Source organism: Dendronephthya gigantea, unplaced genomic scaffold (assembly GCF_004324835.1).
Source record: "Dendronephthya gigantea isolate DGI-Jeju-01 unplaced genomic scaffold, DenGig_1.0 000036F, whole genome shotgun sequence".
NCBI classification, from domain to species: domain Eukaryota; kingdom Metazoa; phylum Cnidaria; class Anthozoa; order Malacalcyonacea; family Nephtheidae; genus Dendronephthya; species Dendronephthya gigantea.
In genome coordinates, this window is record NW_021163046.1 from 1,460,276 (window position 1) to 1,481,752 (window position 21,477).

At 37.2% G+C, this 21,477-nt stretch overlaps 2 protein-coding genes across 3 annotated transcripts; both read left to right on the forward strand.

The window, feature by feature from the left end:
* Positions 1 to 3,810: 3,810 nt before the first annotated feature.
* On the forward strand, positions 3,811 to 7,204 carry LOC114526044 (zinc finger protein 91-like). The gene has a single exon (XM_028547537.1). It carries the CDS (start codon positions 3,937 to 3,939, stop codon positions 7,072 to 7,074), a length of 3,138 nt encoding a protein of 1,045 aa, XP_028403338.1. The 5' UTR covers positions 3,811 to 3,936; the 3' UTR covers positions 7,075 to 7,204.
* A 1,097-nt stretch (positions 7,205 to 8,301) lies between these two features.
* LOC114525846 lies at positions 8,302 to 21,345 on the forward strand. Of its 2 annotated transcripts, XM_028547295.1 has the most exons (18): positions 8,312 to 8,389; positions 9,389 to 9,479; positions 10,421 to 10,493; positions 10,908 to 11,207; positions 11,879 to 11,968; positions 12,205 to 12,486; positions 12,794 to 12,898; positions 13,310 to 13,429; positions 13,863 to 14,009; positions 14,562 to 14,624; positions 14,888 to 15,004; positions 15,398 to 15,520; positions 15,742 to 15,849; positions 16,452 to 16,700; positions 16,966 to 17,699; positions 18,124 to 19,578; positions 19,719 to 19,742; positions 20,031 to 21,345. In XM_028547295.1, the coding sequence occupies exons 3-18, from the start codon at positions 10,430 to 10,432 to the stop codon at positions 20,379 to 20,381; spliced, it is 4,332 nt and encodes a 1,443-aa protein (XP_028403096.1). In that variant the 5' UTR covers positions 8,312 to 8,389; positions 9,389 to 9,479; positions 10,421 to 10,429; the 3' UTR covers positions 20,382 to 21,345. The 2 variants fall into 2 exon arrangements, with proteins under 2 accessions (XP_028403095.1, XP_028403096.1); XM_028547294.1 differs by lacking the exon at positions 9,389 to 9,479 and having other exon boundaries at positions 8,302 to 8,389.
* Positions 21,346 to 21,477: the final 132 nt, after the last annotated feature.

Consider the following 21,477-nt stretch of genomic DNA (forward strand, 5'->3'; position numbering starts at 1 on the left):
TATGAAGGAAATAAAAATATTATCAATAAAAAAATTAATTCAATGGTATAATACAACAATTGTTAAAAATCTGGAGATAAAACTTCACTGGAGAGAAACCTTATGAACGCGATGTTTCTAAGAAGAGATTTCCACCTTCTTTCGCTTTCGCTACGTCAAAGAACTCACTGGAGAGAAACCTTATGAATGTGATGTTTGTGAGAAGAGATTTCCACCTTATTTCGCTTTAGCCACATCAAAGAACTCACTGGAGAGAAACGTTATGAATGTGATGTTTGAGAAGAGATTTCCACCTTGTTTCGCTTTCGCTTCGTCAAAGAACTCTCTGGAGAGAAACCTTATGAATGTGATGTTTGTGAGAAGAGATTTCCACCTTTTTTCGCTTTCACCACGTCAAAGAACTCACTGGAGAGAAACCTTATGAATGTGATGTTTGTAAGAAGAGATTTCCACCTTTCGCTTTCGCCACATCAAAGAACTCACTGGAGAGAAACCTTATGAATGTGATGTTTGTAAGAAGAGATATCCACCTTTCGCTTTCGCCACATAAAATAACTCACTGGAGAGAAACCTTATGAATGTGATGTTTGTGAGAAGAGATTTCCACCTTGTTTCGCTTTCGCCACGTCAAAGAACTCACTGGAGAGAAACCTTATGAATGTGATGTTTGTAAGAAGAAATTTCCACCTTTCGCCACATCAAAGAACTCACTGGAGAGAAACCTTATGAATGTGATCTTTGTAAGAAGAGATTTCCACCTTCTTTCGCTATCGCCACATCCAAGTACTCACCGGAGAGAAACCTTATGAATGTAATGTTTGTGAGAAGAGATTTCCACCTTCTTTCGCTTTCGCCACGTCAAATAACTCACTGGAGAGAAACCTTATGAATGTGATGTTTGTGAGAAGAGATTTCCACCTTCTTTCGCTTTCGCCACGTGAAAGAACTCACTGGAGAGAAACCTTATGAGTATGATGTTTGTAAGAAGGGATTTCCACCTTCTTTCGCTTTCGCCACGTCAAAGAACTCACTGGAGAGAAACCTTATGAATGTGATGTTTGTGAGAAGAGATTTCCACCTTTCGCTTTCGCCACATCAAAGAAGTCACTGGAGAGAGACCTTATGAATGTGATGTGTGTGAGAAGAGATTTCCACCTTGTTTCACTTTCGCCACATCAAAGAACTCACTGGAGAGAAACCTTATGAATGTGATGTTTGTAAGAAGAGATATCCACCTTTCGCTTTCGCCACATCAAATAACTCACTGGAGAGAAACCTTATGAATGTGATTTTTGTGAGAAGAGATTTCCACCTTCTTCCGCTTTCGTTACGTCAAAGAACTCACTTGAGAGAAAGCTTATGAACCTCGGCTTCGCCTCGTGCAGTATTGAACTTCTTGTTCCTTTTTTGTGAACTCGTGCATCTAAAACCCGATAATGCACAAACAAAGAGTGCTTTAATCGTTAATTATTAACACTCACACTCAGACTCACTCTTGCAGTGTTTATGATGGTAGTCAATCCGACTTATTCAGCGGCAAAAGCACGCAACATCAGCATTTTGGGGGTTATTGCGTGTGTTCCATTGTAGATCAATCAATCATTTCAAAGTTTTTTTAGCCACATGCCATACGCCTCCGTCTCTACTTTAGGACCATGTTTATGGTTATCGTCGCAATCCAAATGGTTTCCACATATTTCCACCCATCCTAGTTCGGTGGAAAGATGCTCTGCCTTTGGACAACCAAGATCCTCGATATTTATGAAGGGAATTCGAAGACTCTTCAGCAGGTCTTTTTCATAATGTTCGCCCTTGAACGCTAAAGTTGACTTGGGATTCTTTTTGTGTTTGTTGTAGAATGTTTCGATGATGGAGGGGAGATGCTTCAAATGGTTTGTACAGGTATTGGTTGGACTATTGAATGGCAGGTGATGAATGTTTCTTGTAACATAGCGGCAGGACTTCTGGTCTTTGGGCGATAGAGTGTTCCATGGTACCCCAATGTCGAAAAGAAAGGATGATGCATACGTTTCGACAATTGAGAGTAAACGAAGTTCCTTGCAGTGTATGAACTGGGAATTTATGTGGGATTAAGGGGCTGATTACATGAGCCCTCTTACCCGAGATTCAACGAAGCGTGAGATGACTTTGAGGTATTGAAATAAGTCTTAATGATGTTGAGTTTTGGGTAGCCATTTGCCACTCCTTTATATTCACAGCACAACTTTAGGGTTACACAGTTTTATTCACTCTGATGTATACAAGGAAAGTTACATCTATATATAAGTGGTTACATGATAATCTCTTTAGGGCGGATAACATTTCATTTTACATTTGGTTACCATATTTGGCTTTCATTAAAGAAACATTTACTACACTTGCATCTATGGAATCTATGGAATCATTTGACCACTCATAAATCTAAATTAAATCTATTTACAGTTGATTGATACATATATATTGGAATATTTGGAATATAATAGAGCATACTTTAACAAATGACACAAAACAAGCACATGCTATTGTTGTGGTGATTATACGACTGCCATGATCATGTTATTTGCTTATTTCAATACCTCAAAATCATCTCACGCTTCGTTGAATCTCGGGTAACCGGGCTCATGTAAACAGCCCCTAACAGGGTAAACGGGAATTGATGTGAGAATTGATGCGGGAATTGATGTGGGATTAACGGGGATTGATGTAGGAATGGGATTAACTGGGGTTGATGTGGGTATCGGGTATTCGGGAGTTGATGTATATGTAGTTGAGGCGGTTAGTAATTTGCGTCTAAACATAGAGGTAAATCGACAATTAGATACAACAACGATTTTGGTCAAATGAAGATTGCCACATATTAGAGGATTTCCACGTATATTAATCCACAGTAAGTTCGGGAAAATTGCGATCAGCAAAGAAAGAAATTATGCAAAATGACTCATGTTGATATTGTAGTAAATGTGAAACTTTCTAACGGCGACCTGAGGAATAGTTATTAGAATGATAAAGTTTAATATACTTGATTGTAAAAAAATATTAATAATTATTATCAGAAGATAAAAAAGTTTGTGAATTTTGGTATCCCATGACTATTACATACGACATTTCACGAACACAAGTATTTTGCTTCACGATGAAGGGCTTTCTATTTTATATCTCGCTAATTTTATCCATCATTGGGAGCTTTGACGGCAATAATTGTTGCAAATGGATCAAAGTGTTTGGTCTTTAGGATTGTACGGATTGTGGATTAAGAAAAATCCCCACAATTGGTAGCAAAAACCCCGCCGTGAAACGGCTCGATCTCCAGGGAAACAACATAACAAGAATTGATGATTCGCGGCTGTATAGTGTTTCTTGAAATTTACCGTCAGAGATCGAAATAAATATACCAATTCTATCAAACTAATAAGTTTTGTTACATATTATATCTTGTTTTGAAACTACATAAAACATTAAATAATGATAAAAATACGAATATTTACATGTAGAAAGTTAAATTTAAAAAGTTCATAAAATTTAAGTTTATAGTTTTTAACATGTTCGCTTCTGCACAGGTGAATTCAAAATGGGATACCAAAAAGTATTCAATTTTCATTGATAGTGCTAGTAATTCCTGAGTACTCATTCTCAACACTCGAAATAAATTTCCTATTTCCGCGCATCATGTATTATTTATTTCACTGGTGTTCCTTAGTCCAGTTTAACGCATAGGTCAGTGCTACCCGGTTGCCTGGGCTCAAATTCCCAGCGGGATTAATTACCATTTTAAGTATAGTCTAGCGCAAAAATTTCAAAACAGCAACAAAAGGCAACTTTTACAATTTTATGTTTGCAAAAATTGCATTATATTGTGGGTTACAAAGCTGTATTGATACAACATTTTCGATTAGGAGTTAAAGCCTTAAATGACCGCCGATGTGGTGTCGTTGAATCATGTCTGAAGATTGCGAGGAGTCGAGTAATTCGAAGTTGGAAGCGAGCGATGATAAACCTTTTGAATGCGATGATTGTAATATGAAATTTGCCACTTCGTTTGATCTGGAAACACATAAAATATTATCTGCTGCAAAGGTCGACTCTGATCGTCGTAGAGAATCACAGAGTAGCGCAGAAACCCCTCCAGAGTCAGCTGCAGAAGAAAACACAGAGAAAGTTTACGAGTGTGATGTTTGTGGAAAAAAGTGTGCAAAGCAAGGTAACTTAACAACACATAAGAGAGTTCATGAGAGGCCTACATATGAGTGCGATGTTTGCAATAAAATATTTCACCATTTAAATCGCCTGGAACGGCATAAAATTTCACATACCGGAGAAAAACCGCACGAATGTGATGTTTGTAAGAAGAGGTTTACACAATTGTGTAACTTGAAGAGGCACATTCAGATACACACCGGAGAGAAACCACATGAATGTGATATATGCCAAAGAAGGTTTTCTCAGGCCACCGATTTGGTTAGACACAAAACATTACACACTGGAGAGAGACCCTATGAATGTGATGTTTGCAATAAAAGGTTCCCACATTCAGGGTACTTAACCGTACATAAAAAAACACACTCGGAAAGTGAACAGAAAGTATGTGATGTTTGTAACAAGACATTTTCAACCCCAGCTTCCTTAGCACAACATAGAAAAATACACACAGGAAATGGTACATATGATTGTGATGTTTGTATGAAAAGGTTTAGGGCACCTGGTTATTTAGCCATACATAAAAGAACACACACAGGAGAGAAACCATTTGAATGTGATGTTTGTAACAAGACATTTACACAATCAACTGGTTTGATAGCACATAAAAGAGTCCACACTGGGGAGAGACCCTATGAGTGTGATGTCTGTAACAAGACATTTTCACAATCAGCCCATTTAGCGACACACAAAAGAACACATACCGGCTTCAAGCCTCATGAGTGTGATATTTGCAATAGGAGATTCTCTGACAAGAGGTGCTTTGTGAAACATAGAAAGAACAAGCATCCAAATGAGAATTATATGTGTGATGTTTTCAAGGAGACATTTCTTCAGCCAGCTGACTTAGCAACACATAAACTTGTGCACTTTACTGCTGAGAATATGTCTGACTCTTGTGAGAATATGCTTGCGGCATCAAATGTTGTAGCCTTTGTATGTATCGAAAGAGCACAAGACCTTGACACTTGCAATGAGGAATTCTCCCAATCATCTGATTTGGAGGCACATAAATCATCTTGTGAAGCAGCACAAATTGTTCATGTCGGTAATGACTTAGGGTCATTGAACAATTTGGAATTACATGAAGCTGAAAAGAATATATCTGAGGCACATTGTGAAAATGATTGCAATATTGAATTGAGACAGTGCAATATTGAATTGACTCATTTACCAAATAATATATCTGAGTCTTGTGTGGAAATGCATGACCAGGAAGTTTACAAATGTGACACTTGCAATGTGGAATTTGCCCAATCAACTGATTTGGAGGCACACAGAACATCTTGTGGACCGACACAAACTTTTGATGTTGTTGATAACTTAGATTCATCGACCAATGTGGAATTCGCTAACGAGAAAAGATCTGAGGCACCTTGTGAAAATAATATTAGCAACATTGAATTGACTCAATCAGAAGATTTGGAGACAAATGAAACATCTTCTCCACAAGTAATGCCTGAAAATTCTGAAGATGGATTAAACACTCCAGAATTTATAAATGAAACTTATGAGTGTGATGTTTGCCAATTAAAATGTGCCCAGTTGTCAGATTTGGAAGCACACAAAATTGCATGTGCATCAAAGCAAGACATACCTAAAGATGATGCAGAAGTTGACTCTTTGAAATTAGGTGAATCTTCAGATTTGGAAATGCATAAACCATCATGTTCGACAGCAGAAATTGAAACAGAACAAGCTGAGTCGCTGCCCTCAACATTGGACAGTTTGGACTTACCGAAGGAAGGAACAAAAGGCAAACCCTATGAATGTGATGTTTGTGGAAAGAGGTGTACCACAAAAGGCAACTTAACCAGACATAAAACAGTTCATGATAGACCTATATATGAATGTGATGTTTGCAAGAAAGTATTTTGTCGATCGAACCGCTTGAAAAGACATAAAATTTCTCATACTGGAGAACAGCCCCATGAATGCAAAGTTTGTAAGAAGAGGTTTTCTCAGTTGGGTAACCTGAAGCGACACCTTCAAATACACACTGGAGAGAAGCCCTATGAATGTGATGTCTGTCAAACCCGATTCACCCAGGCAACTGATTTGGCAAGGCATAAAACATTACACTCTGGGGAAAAACCCTTTGAATGTGATGTGTGTAAAAAGAGATTTCCTCACCTGGGTTATTTAGCTGGACATAAAAAAACACATAAAGATAATGGAAATTTTGAATGTGATATTTGTAACAAGACATTTTCCCGTCCAGACTTCCTAGCCAGACATAGAAGAGTACATACTGGAGAATGTGCTCAAGAATGTGAGATTTGTTTTAAGCTGTATTCCCACCCAGAATCCTTAGCTAAGCATATGAAAATACACACAGCAGATAAGCACACCCTGCATCAGTGTGTTGTTTGTATGAAGGTATTTTCTCACAGATCAGCCTTGGTGATCCATAATAGAACTCACACTGGCGAAAAACCTTTCGAATGTGGTATATGTGATAAAAAATTTACCCAACAAAACGGTTTGATTGCACATCGGAGAACTCATTCGGGAGAAAAACCCTACGAGTGTGATGTTTGCAAGAAAAGATTTGGCCAAACGGCTCACTTGGCAAGGCATAAGAGAACCCACACTGGAGAAAAACCCTATGAATGTGACGTTTGTAAGAAAAGATTTTGCGATTCCAGGACCTTGGTGCATCATAGAAAATCCCACGCTGATAACCAGCCAAGCTTCATCATATTATCGCAGGAGGAATGTGCAAGCAGTCTTTATGAATGTGATGTTTGCAAGATATCTTTTACACAACCCAGTGATTTAGAAGAACATAAAAAATCACACAACGGAGATCCGTCACTTGAACTTAATATTTTAGCTGAAGCGATTTTCGCAAATAATACATTTGGCAGCATACTTTAAGACGTGTTGATTTAGTTTTTAAGGACGTGTTGATTCTCTGGTCCTACAGAGTTCGTGTTTATATAATTCGTCAAATAAATTTGATGTTTCCCTGTTACTGTCTGTCTAGCCGAAGCGATTTTGTCCTAACCGAAGCGATTTTCTTTTGTACGTTAGCTATATACACGCACTTTTAAAAGAAATTCGTCGGGCAGAACAATATGAAAATTTCGACCCTGGCAAGACCTTTTAATGATGTTATGTAAAGATCTGTTCACATGACCCAATTTCCATTTCACCTCTGATTGATGTTTTATAGTCTGTTAACTTGCATTGTATATGGACAGAAAACCAGCCCAAGCCAGTACAGTACTGGAACCGGTTGTATCAAGCCCGTTTAGCTTAAACGGTGGTTAAGTTCGAAATAGAAAGCAAGTGTATCGTTTTATTCAACAAGCGAACTAAATGTTTTTAACCTTAATAAAAAGATAATGTTTACAACTACATATTCAGTGCATAATACCCAAGTTGACTCATTGAAGAGAGATGTAAGAGTGTTATTTAATTTTGACTTATTCACCGTTTGAGCTAAACGGGCTTGATACAACCGGCCCAGTTTTAATGACAGACTACAATCCATACGTCAGAAGTGACTTGGACCCAACTAAATTGGATCGTTTGAACAGGATAGAGGATGAATATCGACACAAAGGTCAGTTCACACGATCCAACTTTGTTGGATCTAATTTATTTCTGATTGATGCATTATAGTCTGTCGACTTGTAATGCAGATTGCCAGCAACCCCACTAATGCTCATGCAGTACTGTTTTATGAGTAACTCACCACATTCCATACGTCACAAGTGACTTGAATTCAACAACATTTTCCGAAACGTTGCGAAGTGTAAGGTTTAATTTTTCTAAGATCCTGGAATAAAAACTTCTGAATTAAAATTTTAATATTAAATAAAAAAAAGCTGAAAATTTTCAAGGTATTAAATGTAAAAGAGTTGTTATAGTACTTCATATATGTATATACATATATAATAGTAGATTATGTACAGCATTATAACAATTAAGCAGATCAATTTAATTATAGGCCACGGAGTGTCTATAGTTCCGCTAGACCATTACAAAACTGGATGTATGTAGTTACCGGTTTATCAATTTACTTAAAACTCTGTCCTATTAATAGCTGAATGTCATAAAAATACCTTTGTAATTCATAATACAATTATGTTAATACTCATCTGAGGGCCTGTCGCCTAAACTGTGGACAGTTTCATGCAGGTCACGAAAATCTTTGGTCAAACGTTAACAGTCAAACATTTGAAAGGTAAGCGAGTATATATCACAGCGTTATAAAGTCCTTGCATATAGATGGGAGGAATTTTGGAAAAACGTTTGACATAGCAAGTTATTTTTGTTTTAAAACGTCATAACAAAGGGTCTTTAATGGTGAACAAGCGCTGAGAATAGGGTTAAGGTGGCATTGAAAACTGGTTTCTCGGTTTCGCAGCTATAACTATGGTGTATATCTCCTGTAAATGAATTAAGTGTACATGTAAGTGGATTTTTTAAAAATAGATTGGTAATTGATATAGGAAGGCAATGCAATATCGTTGCCTTTTGATGCATAAATATGAATATATTCAATGCCATGGATACCACAAAAACATGCTTCATTTCATCATGATGCACAATTATGTTCAATGTATTTACAAAGAGCCACATGCTTAAAAATACGGGACCAAGCAACAATGTAAAAGTTTATGTGAAATTAACCAAAGGAGGTCAAGTGGCTTTATGCGTGTAAATTACACCAAGAATGCTAATTAAGATAGATCATTATCAGGGTGTATAGAAAAATACAACCACTTAAAAAATCATGAATATTCGATCTTTTGTGATCGAATAGAAAACAATTACCATGAATATTAATTTAATGTTGTGTTTTTTTATACACTTTGTAAATTGGCGTCATTCATTAGTATTCTTTACGATTTATAATGTTTCATTCAATTAGCATTCGAAAACATCGCCTTTCGACCACAATAGGCCCGTACTCAAACTTGCGTTTAATCACATTTAAGACCCCGTTTATACTATACCGGCTTCACAAGGGCACGACATCAGTTGTTTTACGGTATCTTTGTTCCCAATACGTTTTCATTTGATAGTCCATGTTAAAGCAATCATACTTTTGGGGATAAAACTAGCTTTGACGTGACCAATTTTGATGTCGACTCGTAACCATGCGAATCCGGTACATAGTGTTAACGGGGCCTATATATAAAACAAAACGTTCCTTCCCGTGTTTTGATTACTACATCAGGTATCCCTCAAATAAAACGCCAAGACATGTACAACAATAAAGCCTTATCAACTAAAACGACTAATCTTTAATTCCCAATCAACGAGACAAGGTATTTTCAAGATATTTTCGCATTATGTCAATAATTGACATTAGTTGGCATCTGTTTAGGCTGTATTAGTGTATAACGGTATCTTTAGTCTTAAAATCTAAGCTAAATAGTTCATAATCCCAAATAATAATAAACAATTGTCACTTCAAAGCTGTTAGACATTTAGCGTATTTGATGTTTAGCCCTTGGAGATTTTGTACTGTTTTGAAGTTGAATATTTAACTTTTACTTCACTTTCGCTGCCGGCTTAATGCATCAGAAGAGCGATTTCAGTATATTAAATACATAAATAGGCTCGCAAAATATTTGCCACATGTTAAATGACGACGGGGTTACTGCATGTAATGTATGTCTAATTAAATTATGTTTTCGAAATAATGGTCGACGACAAACTGTTTAACACGGCAGTTATAAATAAACAACAAAACTTTGGTCTGCCATCATCAATAATTCAGCCTCATCTTCCCATTTCCCAGCATCGGCGTTCTCGTTTTCTACAGGGATGCAAAAGTTTCCATACGGGGTGAAAAATAAGATCTGCAACCTCCAGAGAGACCTCCCGGGAGTGCTATTAGAAGAGTTGGGCTCAAATTAGACCCAGCTACAATGCTCCCGGATTCGCATATCGTCACGTTTAACCACTTCAAGATTATTTCTTACTTTACAACCTGGTTTGGAACAAAATGAATGAGTGAAATAGCCATATGCCATGTCATAACCTTAGTTCCACTTAGAGCCTCTTTTTAAAAAATCATTATCCTTGTGGGGGGGGGAGACCTAACTGGAAATTAGTAATAACCAATAACGCTTTTATTAAGGTATTTTCAATTTGAAATTTGGTTGTGTGATGTATTCTGTAGTTAGTACTATATTACCCACTCCCAGAAAATTTTCTGTATTTTATGACTTGATTTTTTCAAATTTTTGTCTTGCATTTGTAGTTCATTAAAATGAAAGCTGTTATATTCCTTGTTTCGATTATTTATCTGGCAGAAGCGGGAATCGAGTTAAAAGGTACATAAATACTGAGAATCATTATCAATCATATCGAGAATACAACATTTTCAAAAGCTTTTTGTGCTAATTATTTCCGTTTTTTAGCTGAAAAATTCTCCTCCGGTACGTAATTATGCTCGTGAATACTTTCAATCCAAACCTAGTTGATTTTGCCGGCGGTTTTTGCTGCATGCCCACTGTATGCAAGCTGATATTCAGCGAGTAGCTCAGCCAATCACACTGCAAAATTAGTGACACAATTGGCCTATCAGATTACACGTTTCATCTACTCAAAATCTGGTTGCGAAGTTTTATATAACCGTTCCAGGTTTTTTGTTGTGAACCTCTACTTATATGGGAATTTATGATATCTTCTAAAATATCACTAAGGGAGAAATTTTGAGACACCCTGTATTATAAATATATTGCTAGGTGATGATATGGAAAGCCCGGACATTTCCAAGATAGCAAGAACGAGCACAAAGATAATCGTTTTCTGGAATCACATATCGAGTCGCAAGATAAAAAAGTACACAGTTTGTTATGGAAGAACAATCAACGATGTCAAAGATTGTTTGTCAGGAAAAGTAGTGGATGGCAATAATGATTACGCGATTATTCATAACCTGGATGCGTTCACAGACTACACTATGGTTGTAAGAACAACCACCAGCCGAATTAGTTTCAAATATGTATACGGAAATCCGGGCAAAGCGTTGACTGTAAAAACATGTAAGTTTTTAAATAGCGACAGCTACTTCATATTCGGTTTTTCACTTTTTAATGATTGCACTAAATTGATAGGTTTCATATCATATACCAGAGCTATTATTTCAATCGTCGCTTCGCGGCGTCCACAAAGGTGTCCACACAAGTTAGACGCAGATCAGACGGGAATTTACAGTAATCTGCAAGAATATTGCGAAAGGTTGAAATTTATTTGCTTTAGAAAATAAAAAGCTGTAAAAAATCGCGTGCTTTCTGTGTAGGCCTTAAATCTTAAACTTCATAAAAAAGACCACACGTTCAACACCACTATACGTCGGCCTTGTACCCTTTATTACTTGACGAGTCTTTAGCCGCGCTTTCTTTTTTTTCACGGCAAAAATGGACACATTGGCATAGATAGATTACCCTTGATTTAGGATGTTTTGAGGGCCCGGCATGTAAAGGTTTAACCGCTATATTTTTAACGTAATACTATAATCACAAATTCAAAAGAGACTGACATCATCATTTTTGTTCAAAGCAAAGCTCGCTAAGTGTTCCGGACGATTCCAATTAGGCCCCCAGGGAATTTAGATCCTGCTTGCGTTTCTGTAATTATAAAGATCGGGTGTATTGGGCGTACACGGACATATTGTTAACTTTGACGAAAAAAAATCATTCAAATCATTTCATAGCTTGTGAAACTGACATGGACTGCAAGAGCGATACATTGAGATGTCGATATTGTAGTTGCGTGTGTAAAGATGACAGTGAGCAATGCAGAGGTAAGTCTTCTTTCCTTGTCTGGGGAGAGGGGGAATTGAGGAGCAGTTAAGCCAGCAATAAAATAATATTTAAACGCTTGACGTTTTGCCTAAACAAAGCTACAATTCTAGTTTCAATTAATACAAATTCATTTCCGCATATATACTGACGGGTGACTTTACAGTAGCTATGGTATGCAAGCTTCCAGTTCTACCATTTTAAAGCATTGATTTTCATTTTACTTTCTTAATTTTAGTCGGTCCAGAAATTTACAGAACAGAACGAACGAGCAGCACGTTGCAGGTCTACTGGAATCATCAGGATGAAAACGTTGCAGGATACATTGTTGGATTCTTTGAGTTGAAATCGTCTGGACCGAACGATTGTTCTTCAGACGAAGTAACAGAAGTTGCCGGGGGAATGATCAATGCTGTCCTAGTTGGTTTGAAATCATACACAGAATACTCAGTTGCTGTTAAGGCACTTGACGACGAGGGTGTTCCAGGACAATGGGGAAAGGCTGTCACAGTAACCACAAGTAGGTTGTTCACAAGATAACGCGTTCAGGCCAAACTGAAACATTAGACCTGCGAAAGCTTCTCGCTGGGAAGTTTTATTTTTGCGCTTTCGTGTACAAGAGAAGTAGTTTTGCTTGTTAATTTTGTCTAAAATATTTCTATTACAAAGAATTACGGAATAATCTATGCATACAATCTAGATAATAGCCTATGCATGTAGACAATGAAATGCTTCAAAATTAGTCTTTATTCATCCGCTATTGCCATTTAGTTTCCTGACGGTCAGATCAACTATATAGTTTTATATAAACCTTTGATATCATCTAGCTTGTAAAACAAACGCTGAATGCGCACATCTGGGTCATGCGATATGTTTGAACGGTAATTGTGTATGTGACGATGGATACATCATGGATGGTGGACAGTGCAGAGGTAAATACAGTTAAGAGGGGATATATCGTGCATATTTTGGTTAAAAACTTAGCATCAAATGTGTTATAACAACTGCCTAAAATAGCCAAAACACTTCTCGACGTTTCGACCTGAGGGCCTTCGTCAGGAGAACTCTAACTATGCCCATTACTATATTGCGCTCCGCTAATGCAACCAGAATTTTTACAATGCAATAATAACTTTTCTTCGATATCCCCAGCAATAACGCAGTGTCATTCAAAACTAGCTTCATGTCAATATTAATTATCATCTAAGTACACGATGTGTAGCATTGTCTTTCATTTTGCAAAGGCAATGCTTTCAGTCCGTTAACCCAAGTTTTTATCAGTGCAATTCACATCGCCTTGCAAAATGACAGGGATATTATTAGCTTTTTACGGTTTCTTGAAGGAATAACTTGTGAGGATCAGCCTTGTGGTAACATCGGAATATGCGAGACAGACTTGGAAACAGGAGAATTTGATTGTAAATGTCCGCGTGAATCATTTGGAAATGGACATCACTGCTATAGTATGTTATTTTATTTTTCATTTATTTCGTAGTTTCTGGTATGGAATCAAATCTGAGAAGTTTTCAGATTGACCTTTTTGAGAAATCGTTATTGGTCTTATCGGAGGGGCATTAACAAACTGTTCTTAACTGGGAATTGTTAGGGGGGGGGGTATTACGAACGAATTCATCGAAGCGGTATATGGTTCATTAGGATAAGATTATCTTTTTCTGAACATGGTTATTTTGCTTATATTTACACTTAAAGGGCCCTAATTTTTTATTTTGCTTATATTTACACTCAAAAGGGACGCAGAACAAGGTAAACACTGAAAAGGCTGAGCAAAAAACAAAATAAATGCTACTCATATGACCGTGCTTGACTAAATTTCATCCAAACTGGATGCCCTGCATTTCAAATTTTACTCTCAAATATCGCCCATGTTGTTTTTAGACACGCCATGTTATAGCTCGCCTTGTCAAAATGGAGGAAGTTGTAAAGCGAAAAAGAACGCTACGTCTGAAGAGCCTACGTCTCAAGATTACGAATGTGTTTGTCCAGTAGGCTTCTCTGGTGATAATTGTGAAGTCATGGAAATAGGTATGAGTACGAATATTTGAACACTTGTGGTGTATGAAAATAGATTGGAAAAATGACTATGTTCAGTAATAGAAGGTATCATTCTTTAGCAAAATCCAACGGCTTTTACAGAATTGATTTCACAGATGTTTGATACAAAATATTTACTTATACGTAGCAAAGTATGCTGCGTTTCGTGTGATTTCAAGAGCTATTATAAGGTCTTGTCAAACGTCAATTATCTCAGCCTTGATAATTTCCAATAACATGAATCTAATGATTTCTAATCTCATGAACCTCATCTAATGATTGCTCACTGTATAATTAAATACCGCTGGTTGTATTAGACAAATAAAGCAATATCATTTTAAGTTGTAGAGTCATGCTTGTAAATAGTTTTGACAATGACTTTGAAATAGAGTCGAAATATCACCTTGAATATTGTGTCTTGTTTTTTAACGACTCTTATCTTGAGTTTACAAGATGTTTATTTTCGGAGTATGTTTTCTCTTATATTTCGCAAAAATTGTCTGCTGGAAAAGGTTTTTGAGTCATTAATTTACTGCTTTTCAGAGTTTCCCTGTGAAAGGCGAATTATGGATATTCCTTATTGTGAAGACGGCGGACCGACCACAGGTATTTAGGCTGGTTGATATTAATGCCATCTGAACAATATGAAACTGTCTTGATGTACGGAAACAGGAATGCTTTGAATGCTTGATTCCCAAATGATTTCCATGTGAACTAGACAATGCTTTTGAGATGCTGGCAAACATGTTTTTATGATGCCTAGAAAACAGCTGTCTTTAACCGTTTTGGCATTCAAAATCATCCCTCTACATACTGGCACTTTACGTGCAAATCATTACAGAAGTGTGAATGATTCCTTTTTGCATCAGAAACATGCGATGACCATCCATGTCAGAACAATGGTACATGTTTACCAATACATACTGGCCAACACAACTACTTCTGTGAATGCCGACCAGGATTCGCCGGGCGTACATGCGAAGCAGGTAAATCATGACAATCCAAATCCGTCGCATGTTCCAAAAGCGCAAAAAAGTTAAAAACCGTTAAAATAATACTAAAATGGAAATAATTGGTGACTTTTAGACCAATGATAGCGTAATTTCCAATAAAACCTCTCAAACTATTTCTACACTATTTAGTTTATGGAGACAATTTACTTGATGTTGTATATGCTTGCGCAGAATAGTGCAATTGCAATGAAAACCATTTTATATAGCAGTCGAACAATAAATGGTAAAATCTTTCTACGGGTCGTGCACACTTCAATTTCTTAATTTTTATATACCTAATACAAAATCACAATTTATATACAGTAAATATTAAAAAATTAGGCACTAATTATTCGTCTATCGCATGAAAATGATTATTTTTTGTAGAAATAAATGAGCAATGCGGTGGAAAAGGAATTTGTAAATTGAAGTTCAAGGAAGAAGGACAATGTTTGAAAGTAGAATGCAATTGCTTCATGGGATATAGCGGTGATCAATGTACCGTAGACGGTAAGTTTTATGGCCAACAATGTGTCCAATGTGGGAAGCTCATTCACCGGCGAAAGGATAGTCCAGAATTGATTCGTTCATTTTCGCTGTAAGTGTTTATTTTGTTAATGAAAATTGAAGAGAGAATTGGGGGGCTGTAGGTACAAATTGACAGAGATAGTGTTTTTTAACTGGAATTCATGAAGAAATGAAGTCCCGGCCTGCTTGCTTATTTCATTCAGAGACAAACTGCAATGATAAGAGTGATTGTAGAAATGGTGGAACATGTAACGCGGGAAAGAAGTGTGATTGTGCTCTTGGTTTCAAAGGCGTTTTCTGCGACGAACGAGGTACCCGGAAAAATCTAATTCTTTTAATACATTACTTTCGCATTTCAAGTATATTATTTGTGCAGTCCGTGTTTAAACCTGTCCAGGTAAATAAGAAACGAAGGAAGAGTGGTATTCTTATAAGCTTGCCTGTTCAATTCCCAGCGATCAAAATATCTTTTGTTTCGGTCCAAAATTTTGAGAAACCAAACCGCGAGTGGCGATGGACATACTCGATGGCAGTCGTTAGTTTCCCACGCATTATTTTTGACATGTTGGAAATCAGAATGCTCCTCCATATTAATATCCATCATTAACCTTAAAGGCTAATTTCCACTCCGGAAAACGAGCAGCGGATCGGATCGGAACGAAAGATAATCGGCGCGTTCGCCGTCTGTTGAAATTTTTAGCTTATATTGATCCGAAAGCGTCCGAGACCGGATAAAAAAAAGTTCAAATAGTTTTAACTTTTTTTGATCCAATCCGAAATCACTTCATGGATCGGACCAGCTCGGAAAAAAATCAGATCCGATACGATCCGCTGCTCGTTTTCTGGAGTGGAAATTAGCCTTAAGTCTGTTTATTGTTATCGTAGTTTATAAACTCTCCGGTCTTTCCCGCAGAACACCAATCCTATATTAACTTTCCTCGGATCCATTTCGCTGGAAGATTCCACAGTGACCCATCATCCGCAAATAATAATCCGGATAATTTTGGTGCTGAATACTTTTCCGGAATGGACCAAGGATGGAATCCAAATGGGGGAGCGACATGGCGGGTGGTGGACACAAGAATTACAAGAGTTTGTTATGCAAACGAAGTTTGCACTTCTGGGGAATACCATGACCCTCTTATTAACAAAAAACTTGAGGGTAATGTATTTTCAGATATTAACAGGGGGGTGTTGGGCCGAAGCACAACAGGGGGGTGTTGGGCCGAAGCACGACAGGGGGGTGTTGGGCCGAAGCACAACAGGGGGGTGTTGGGCCGAAGCACAACAGGGGGGTGTTGACCCAAGCAAAACAGGGGGGTGTTGGTCTTTTGCAGGCACACTCATCGCATGGAGCTATTCTAATTGTAATATCTTATTCCTTTCAACTATTTAAAAATGTTTTTTTGGTTTAATCAAAACTACAGATGGCAATCTCGGCGCCAGTGCAAAGCTGGTTGACCTTGATGTTGAATTCCAAGCATCATCTCAAATTTACGGTTGGTCATTGCAAGTCAGAGACTTTTTTAAAGCAGATTTTCAGCGTGTTGGGTTTCGATATATGTGGCCGAAAATGAAAGGGAGTGTTCAGAGTACGGAAATATCTGGAACCGCATATCAAAGTGTTCTTACAAATGTTCAATTTGGAACAAGAAGCGAAGAATCTCAGATAACGGGATACTTAAAACAATACTTAAATCGTAGTAACAGAAAAGAATTATCAATCCGTTTCAACGTTGACATGTACGATTCGTCGGTCACCTCAGATAACTTCACGTATGGAAGAATCGTTGGTTCCATTGGAATTTCTGGTTATAATTCACCGCCGTTTGTCAATTTTGGCCGTATGCTAAAACGGAATGGAAACAATCCAAACTTTTGGGTCTCTCCCTTTGTTTATGATCAACAGAAAGGATCTCTTTTTCTTGATCTTGGAAATAGTTTAGCTATCACAGAAAACGGAAATCTTGTGAAATCAATTGGAAACTTGGCTCTAGCGTATTCTGATAGGAGAGAAGACACAATTAAATGTCCGAAAACATGGAAACCATTTAGCCACATATATTTTAGTGACTTGGAAAAGTACGAGCTGACTGCTGGAATATTTAAGCTGGATGTTGGAGATGTGGACTTGAGTGTATCCAGAGTAATTTTGGCAAAGGTAGAGTTCTTAATACTTCTTTAATTTATGTTTTGAACTTCTTGAAAAACTTTTTTGTTAACATTGGCCTAACTAGATTACAGAATATGATCCTGGTAAGTAATTTCATCATGAAACCCAGAACATGAGAAATAAGACAGTCCAATGTGCCCACTGTTTACAGTAGAAAAACCACATTAGCTACGATTTTCTAACATTATTTATTTGATGAAAAGCTAGTGGTGTTATTGGCGAGAATTACTTGGTTTTACAATTATATTTCAAAGGGTGGTCAACAGTGACCAACATAAATGGATTTTAATTCAAAATTGCATCGAAAATTTTGTCGAAAAACAGAATAAAGTACGAACAGATTCTAGTCAATAGTTGCAATCATAGTTGAATGGTATATCCTGTGTAAAGTTTTGGCTGGTCTGTTTTGTAGGTAGATGATAAAGGAGGTTGTTCTGAGGTTGTCTTAGCAGAAGACAAAGATGGTATCTTCATCCACCCTCTTACAAATTGGCTAATCCGCGCTGTGCCCGAGGAATCTGTGACTGTTAAATTGTTAATGACTCTTTATGGAAAGTACCCTTCCGAAGAAGATTCCTTTCGGGTCAGCGTTTCCCCGTCTGGCACAATCACCAAGAAGAAACGTGGAGTTTTTGAATTCACTAAGACCACTGAAGACCCAAACCACGCAAGACTCTTCATCGATGGAAAGGTTTGTTTTTTCAAATATTATTTATCTGGAAGAACGCCGCCTGCAGATGATGATTTTGATTCCGCAATTGTCATACGTGTCTGGGACAAATTTGATGTTCCAACTCAGCCTAACTGGATCAGACATGTACAACCGATTTTCAAACAATATGCAAATTTGTATCTTGTGATGAAAATAAACTTCATGGATCTTTCAAATTATTTTGATGTTGTTGAAAACAAGTACGGAATCATAAAGACCATGTCTGTTGACGTGGAAGATCCACGTTATATGCCCGTCACAAGAGACATGTCTCCAGGTAAAGTTCAGATGATTTTAAAATGGCTAAAGGATGATCCACCCAGATATGGATACTCAAATCTCGGAATAGACATGTTCACATTGAAATACCTTCTCCAGACGGCACTTCAGTTGGAACACGCAACCATTCCACCGTACTTGACAGGTTATATTTCAATAATGAAAGGTTATAATACTGAGGTGAAAAGCATGTTGAAAGACATTTTAATTGACGAAATGTATCACATGGCTCAAGTGTCCAACATTTTGAATGCGATCGACGGAAATCCCAACCTTTTTGCTCCGCATTTTGTCCCGTCATACCCCAGCTATCTGCCTGGAGGAGTTCATCCTGATGTCAAAATGACTGTAAACAAAATCTCCAACCTTCAAATTCGTGATGTGTACATGGTTCTAGAGACTCCGGCTAAGGAACTCGTAGAAAATGGATTGATTAAAGCGGTTGATCAAATTATTAGGGATAAGTTATTAGCAACAACCGCTGCCAAACCTATCACTACACCTGACGCATGCGAAGATGTCTCATCATTGTACAATGATGCTGTTAAGAAAAACGAGGATATCAGAACAAACCACAACACAGTTGGTGGGTTGTATACCACAATTCTTATCGTGATGGCAAAACTTGAGTGTGATGGAGTATTAACTTTCAACGGTACGAAGCCTCAGCTCGAGATAGGAGGGGAAAGAGGAAAGGAAGTGATAAAAATCCACGATTTTGGGACGGCCATGCAAGCTATTAAAAATATCATCGAGGAAGGTGAGGGATCTTCGCCTTGTAATCCGCTGGACGAGAGCACCGATTTATCTCATTACTACAAATTTGCGTCAATCGCGAACAAGCGTCATTTGAAGACGATCGAAAAAGATTCGAAGGTTAGTTCAAGTTCCAAGACTTTCTTGGTACCTTGGAATCTGTGGCGATTTTATCGCCGGCTTAAATACGTTAAACCATAACAATTTTCAGTTTCATGTTTGTAATTATACTAAGATCAAATTTCTTTCTGTTTGTCTAGAACAAATCCACCGTTTTTGATAACGTAAGTCCTCAGATCGACTCACCTTTCTATTTCTTGCATGTTACTGTGTTAGGCGGTGTTACACTATGCAAATCTTCTGGCAACTTGCAATGCAATTCTTCTCCTGATGCATCTAAAGTTGTCAAATCCATCCGCTAACGTTTTCTTAACATTACGAACACTCTTTACAAATGAACATTCCTCAAAATTGTAATTGTATTGCAATTTTGCAAGAAAATCAGCAATGCTTGCTCTTTCGGTTGCAAGTTTTTGCTATAAAAGTTATAAAACCCAGTTTTTTCTATACAGGAATGCACAGGACCGCATGCAGACACTTTTGCATATATTGGAAGAATTCTGCCTTTCAGTGAAGATGGTGTTTGGCCCATCGTTGATAATCCAATGATGTTGATGTACAAGGAAGGAAGTCGAGCTGAAAATGTGGCAAAATTATTCAGCAAATCGTATTGGAGGTTGTTGAAAACATTGCAAAATGTTTTCGATGGAAAAACGTTTCTTTTTGGCAATACAGTAGCAATCATGAAAGATCTGCTCATCCATGGTAACAGGTTGGTTCAAACACCAATTGAAAAGAACGGAGATCCTCATATTGGTCCGAATGCAGGTCCTATCTATCCAACCGAAGAACCAGATCTGTAAATCCTTGTGATTGAAGAGTTTGATTTTTTTGTTGTGTGAAGGACAGTTATTAAAGCAATTTTTGTTCATTTAGTAGGATGCCATTTTTAATTTTATAAAAATGAATACTATTTTTCTTCGTGTATTATTATGATAATAGCTTATAAAATTTCATATTTGTAATGTTTTGCTAAGAAGCCACTGTTTCATTATATATCATATTAGTATAATTACAAACGTGATTATTGAAAGTTCCTCCTGCCTCTGACTGGTCGAGGGACCCCGGGTTCACCATCATCACCAAAATAATGCAGATTTTGCAAAATAGAGGCGAGTTGTTTTTTTCAAAGTGACAGATCATAACAAAAACAACGTACTTAAAAGTACAAAATTAGAAAAAATTCGGATGCGTCACATCCTAACGTTACGTACCGCGTGTGTGAGAAGGTCTTTGTCGAAAATTTATGAGAATAATATGTCAATTGTCAAAGTGAATATGGAGTTGAAGTGGAGATTGATATTCTCTGTTGTCACTAGGCGACCGAAAGTCATTTTGGACGAATGGCATGTTCATTCCACAAACCTAAAAAAATATATATCACCTGCTTTGTTGTCTTTATTGGCCCTGCATCGCTACAACGACTCCTGATTAACGTGAAGTCTTGCTTTCTTTACAAGATTCACAGCATTTTTAATTTAGTCTATACTCATGCTTTCTTCATAACCATTCCTATTGTAAATTGACAACAATTACTTTATCTATAAGGATTATTATATTTATAACAATCCTTCATCAAAGTTTACAACGTTGATTTTAAGGGCCGCTATGAATCAACGTTTGTAACATAAAGCTGGATGAAGGAATCCGACTGTAAAACGTTGCAAAGTGTGTAGCTAATAAGATTTAACCATTGTAAGATCCTGGAATTAAGAACTCCAAGTTAAAAGTTCAATATAAATTGAGCAAAAGTGTTTCAGGAATAAAATTGAAAGTGTCCAGTACTATATATTATGTATAGAATTACTATAAAAATTAAGTATATTCAATAATAGGCCGCCAAATATCAGTAGTTTCCGCTGTTTGTCACAAAAATAGCTTTGTAATTTTAATAAACAA

Coding starts and splice junctions, on each gene's coding strand:
- LOC114525846 (XM_028547294.1), top strand. CDS start 10,430: ATGAAAGCTGTTATATTCCTTGTTTCGATTATTTATCTGGCAGAAGCG. Junction 12,487..12,793: donor GGCTGTCACAGTAACCACAA/GTAGGTTGTTCA, acceptor GATATCATCTAG/CTTGTAAAACAAACGCTGAA. Junction 15,005..15,397: donor CGGGCGTACATGCGAAGCAG/GTAAATCATGAC, acceptor TATTTTTTGTAG/AAATAAATGAGCAATGCGGT.
- LOC114526044 (XM_028547537.1), top strand. CDS start 3,937: ATGTCTGAAGATTGCGAGGAGTCGAGTAATTCGAAGTTGGAAGCGAGC.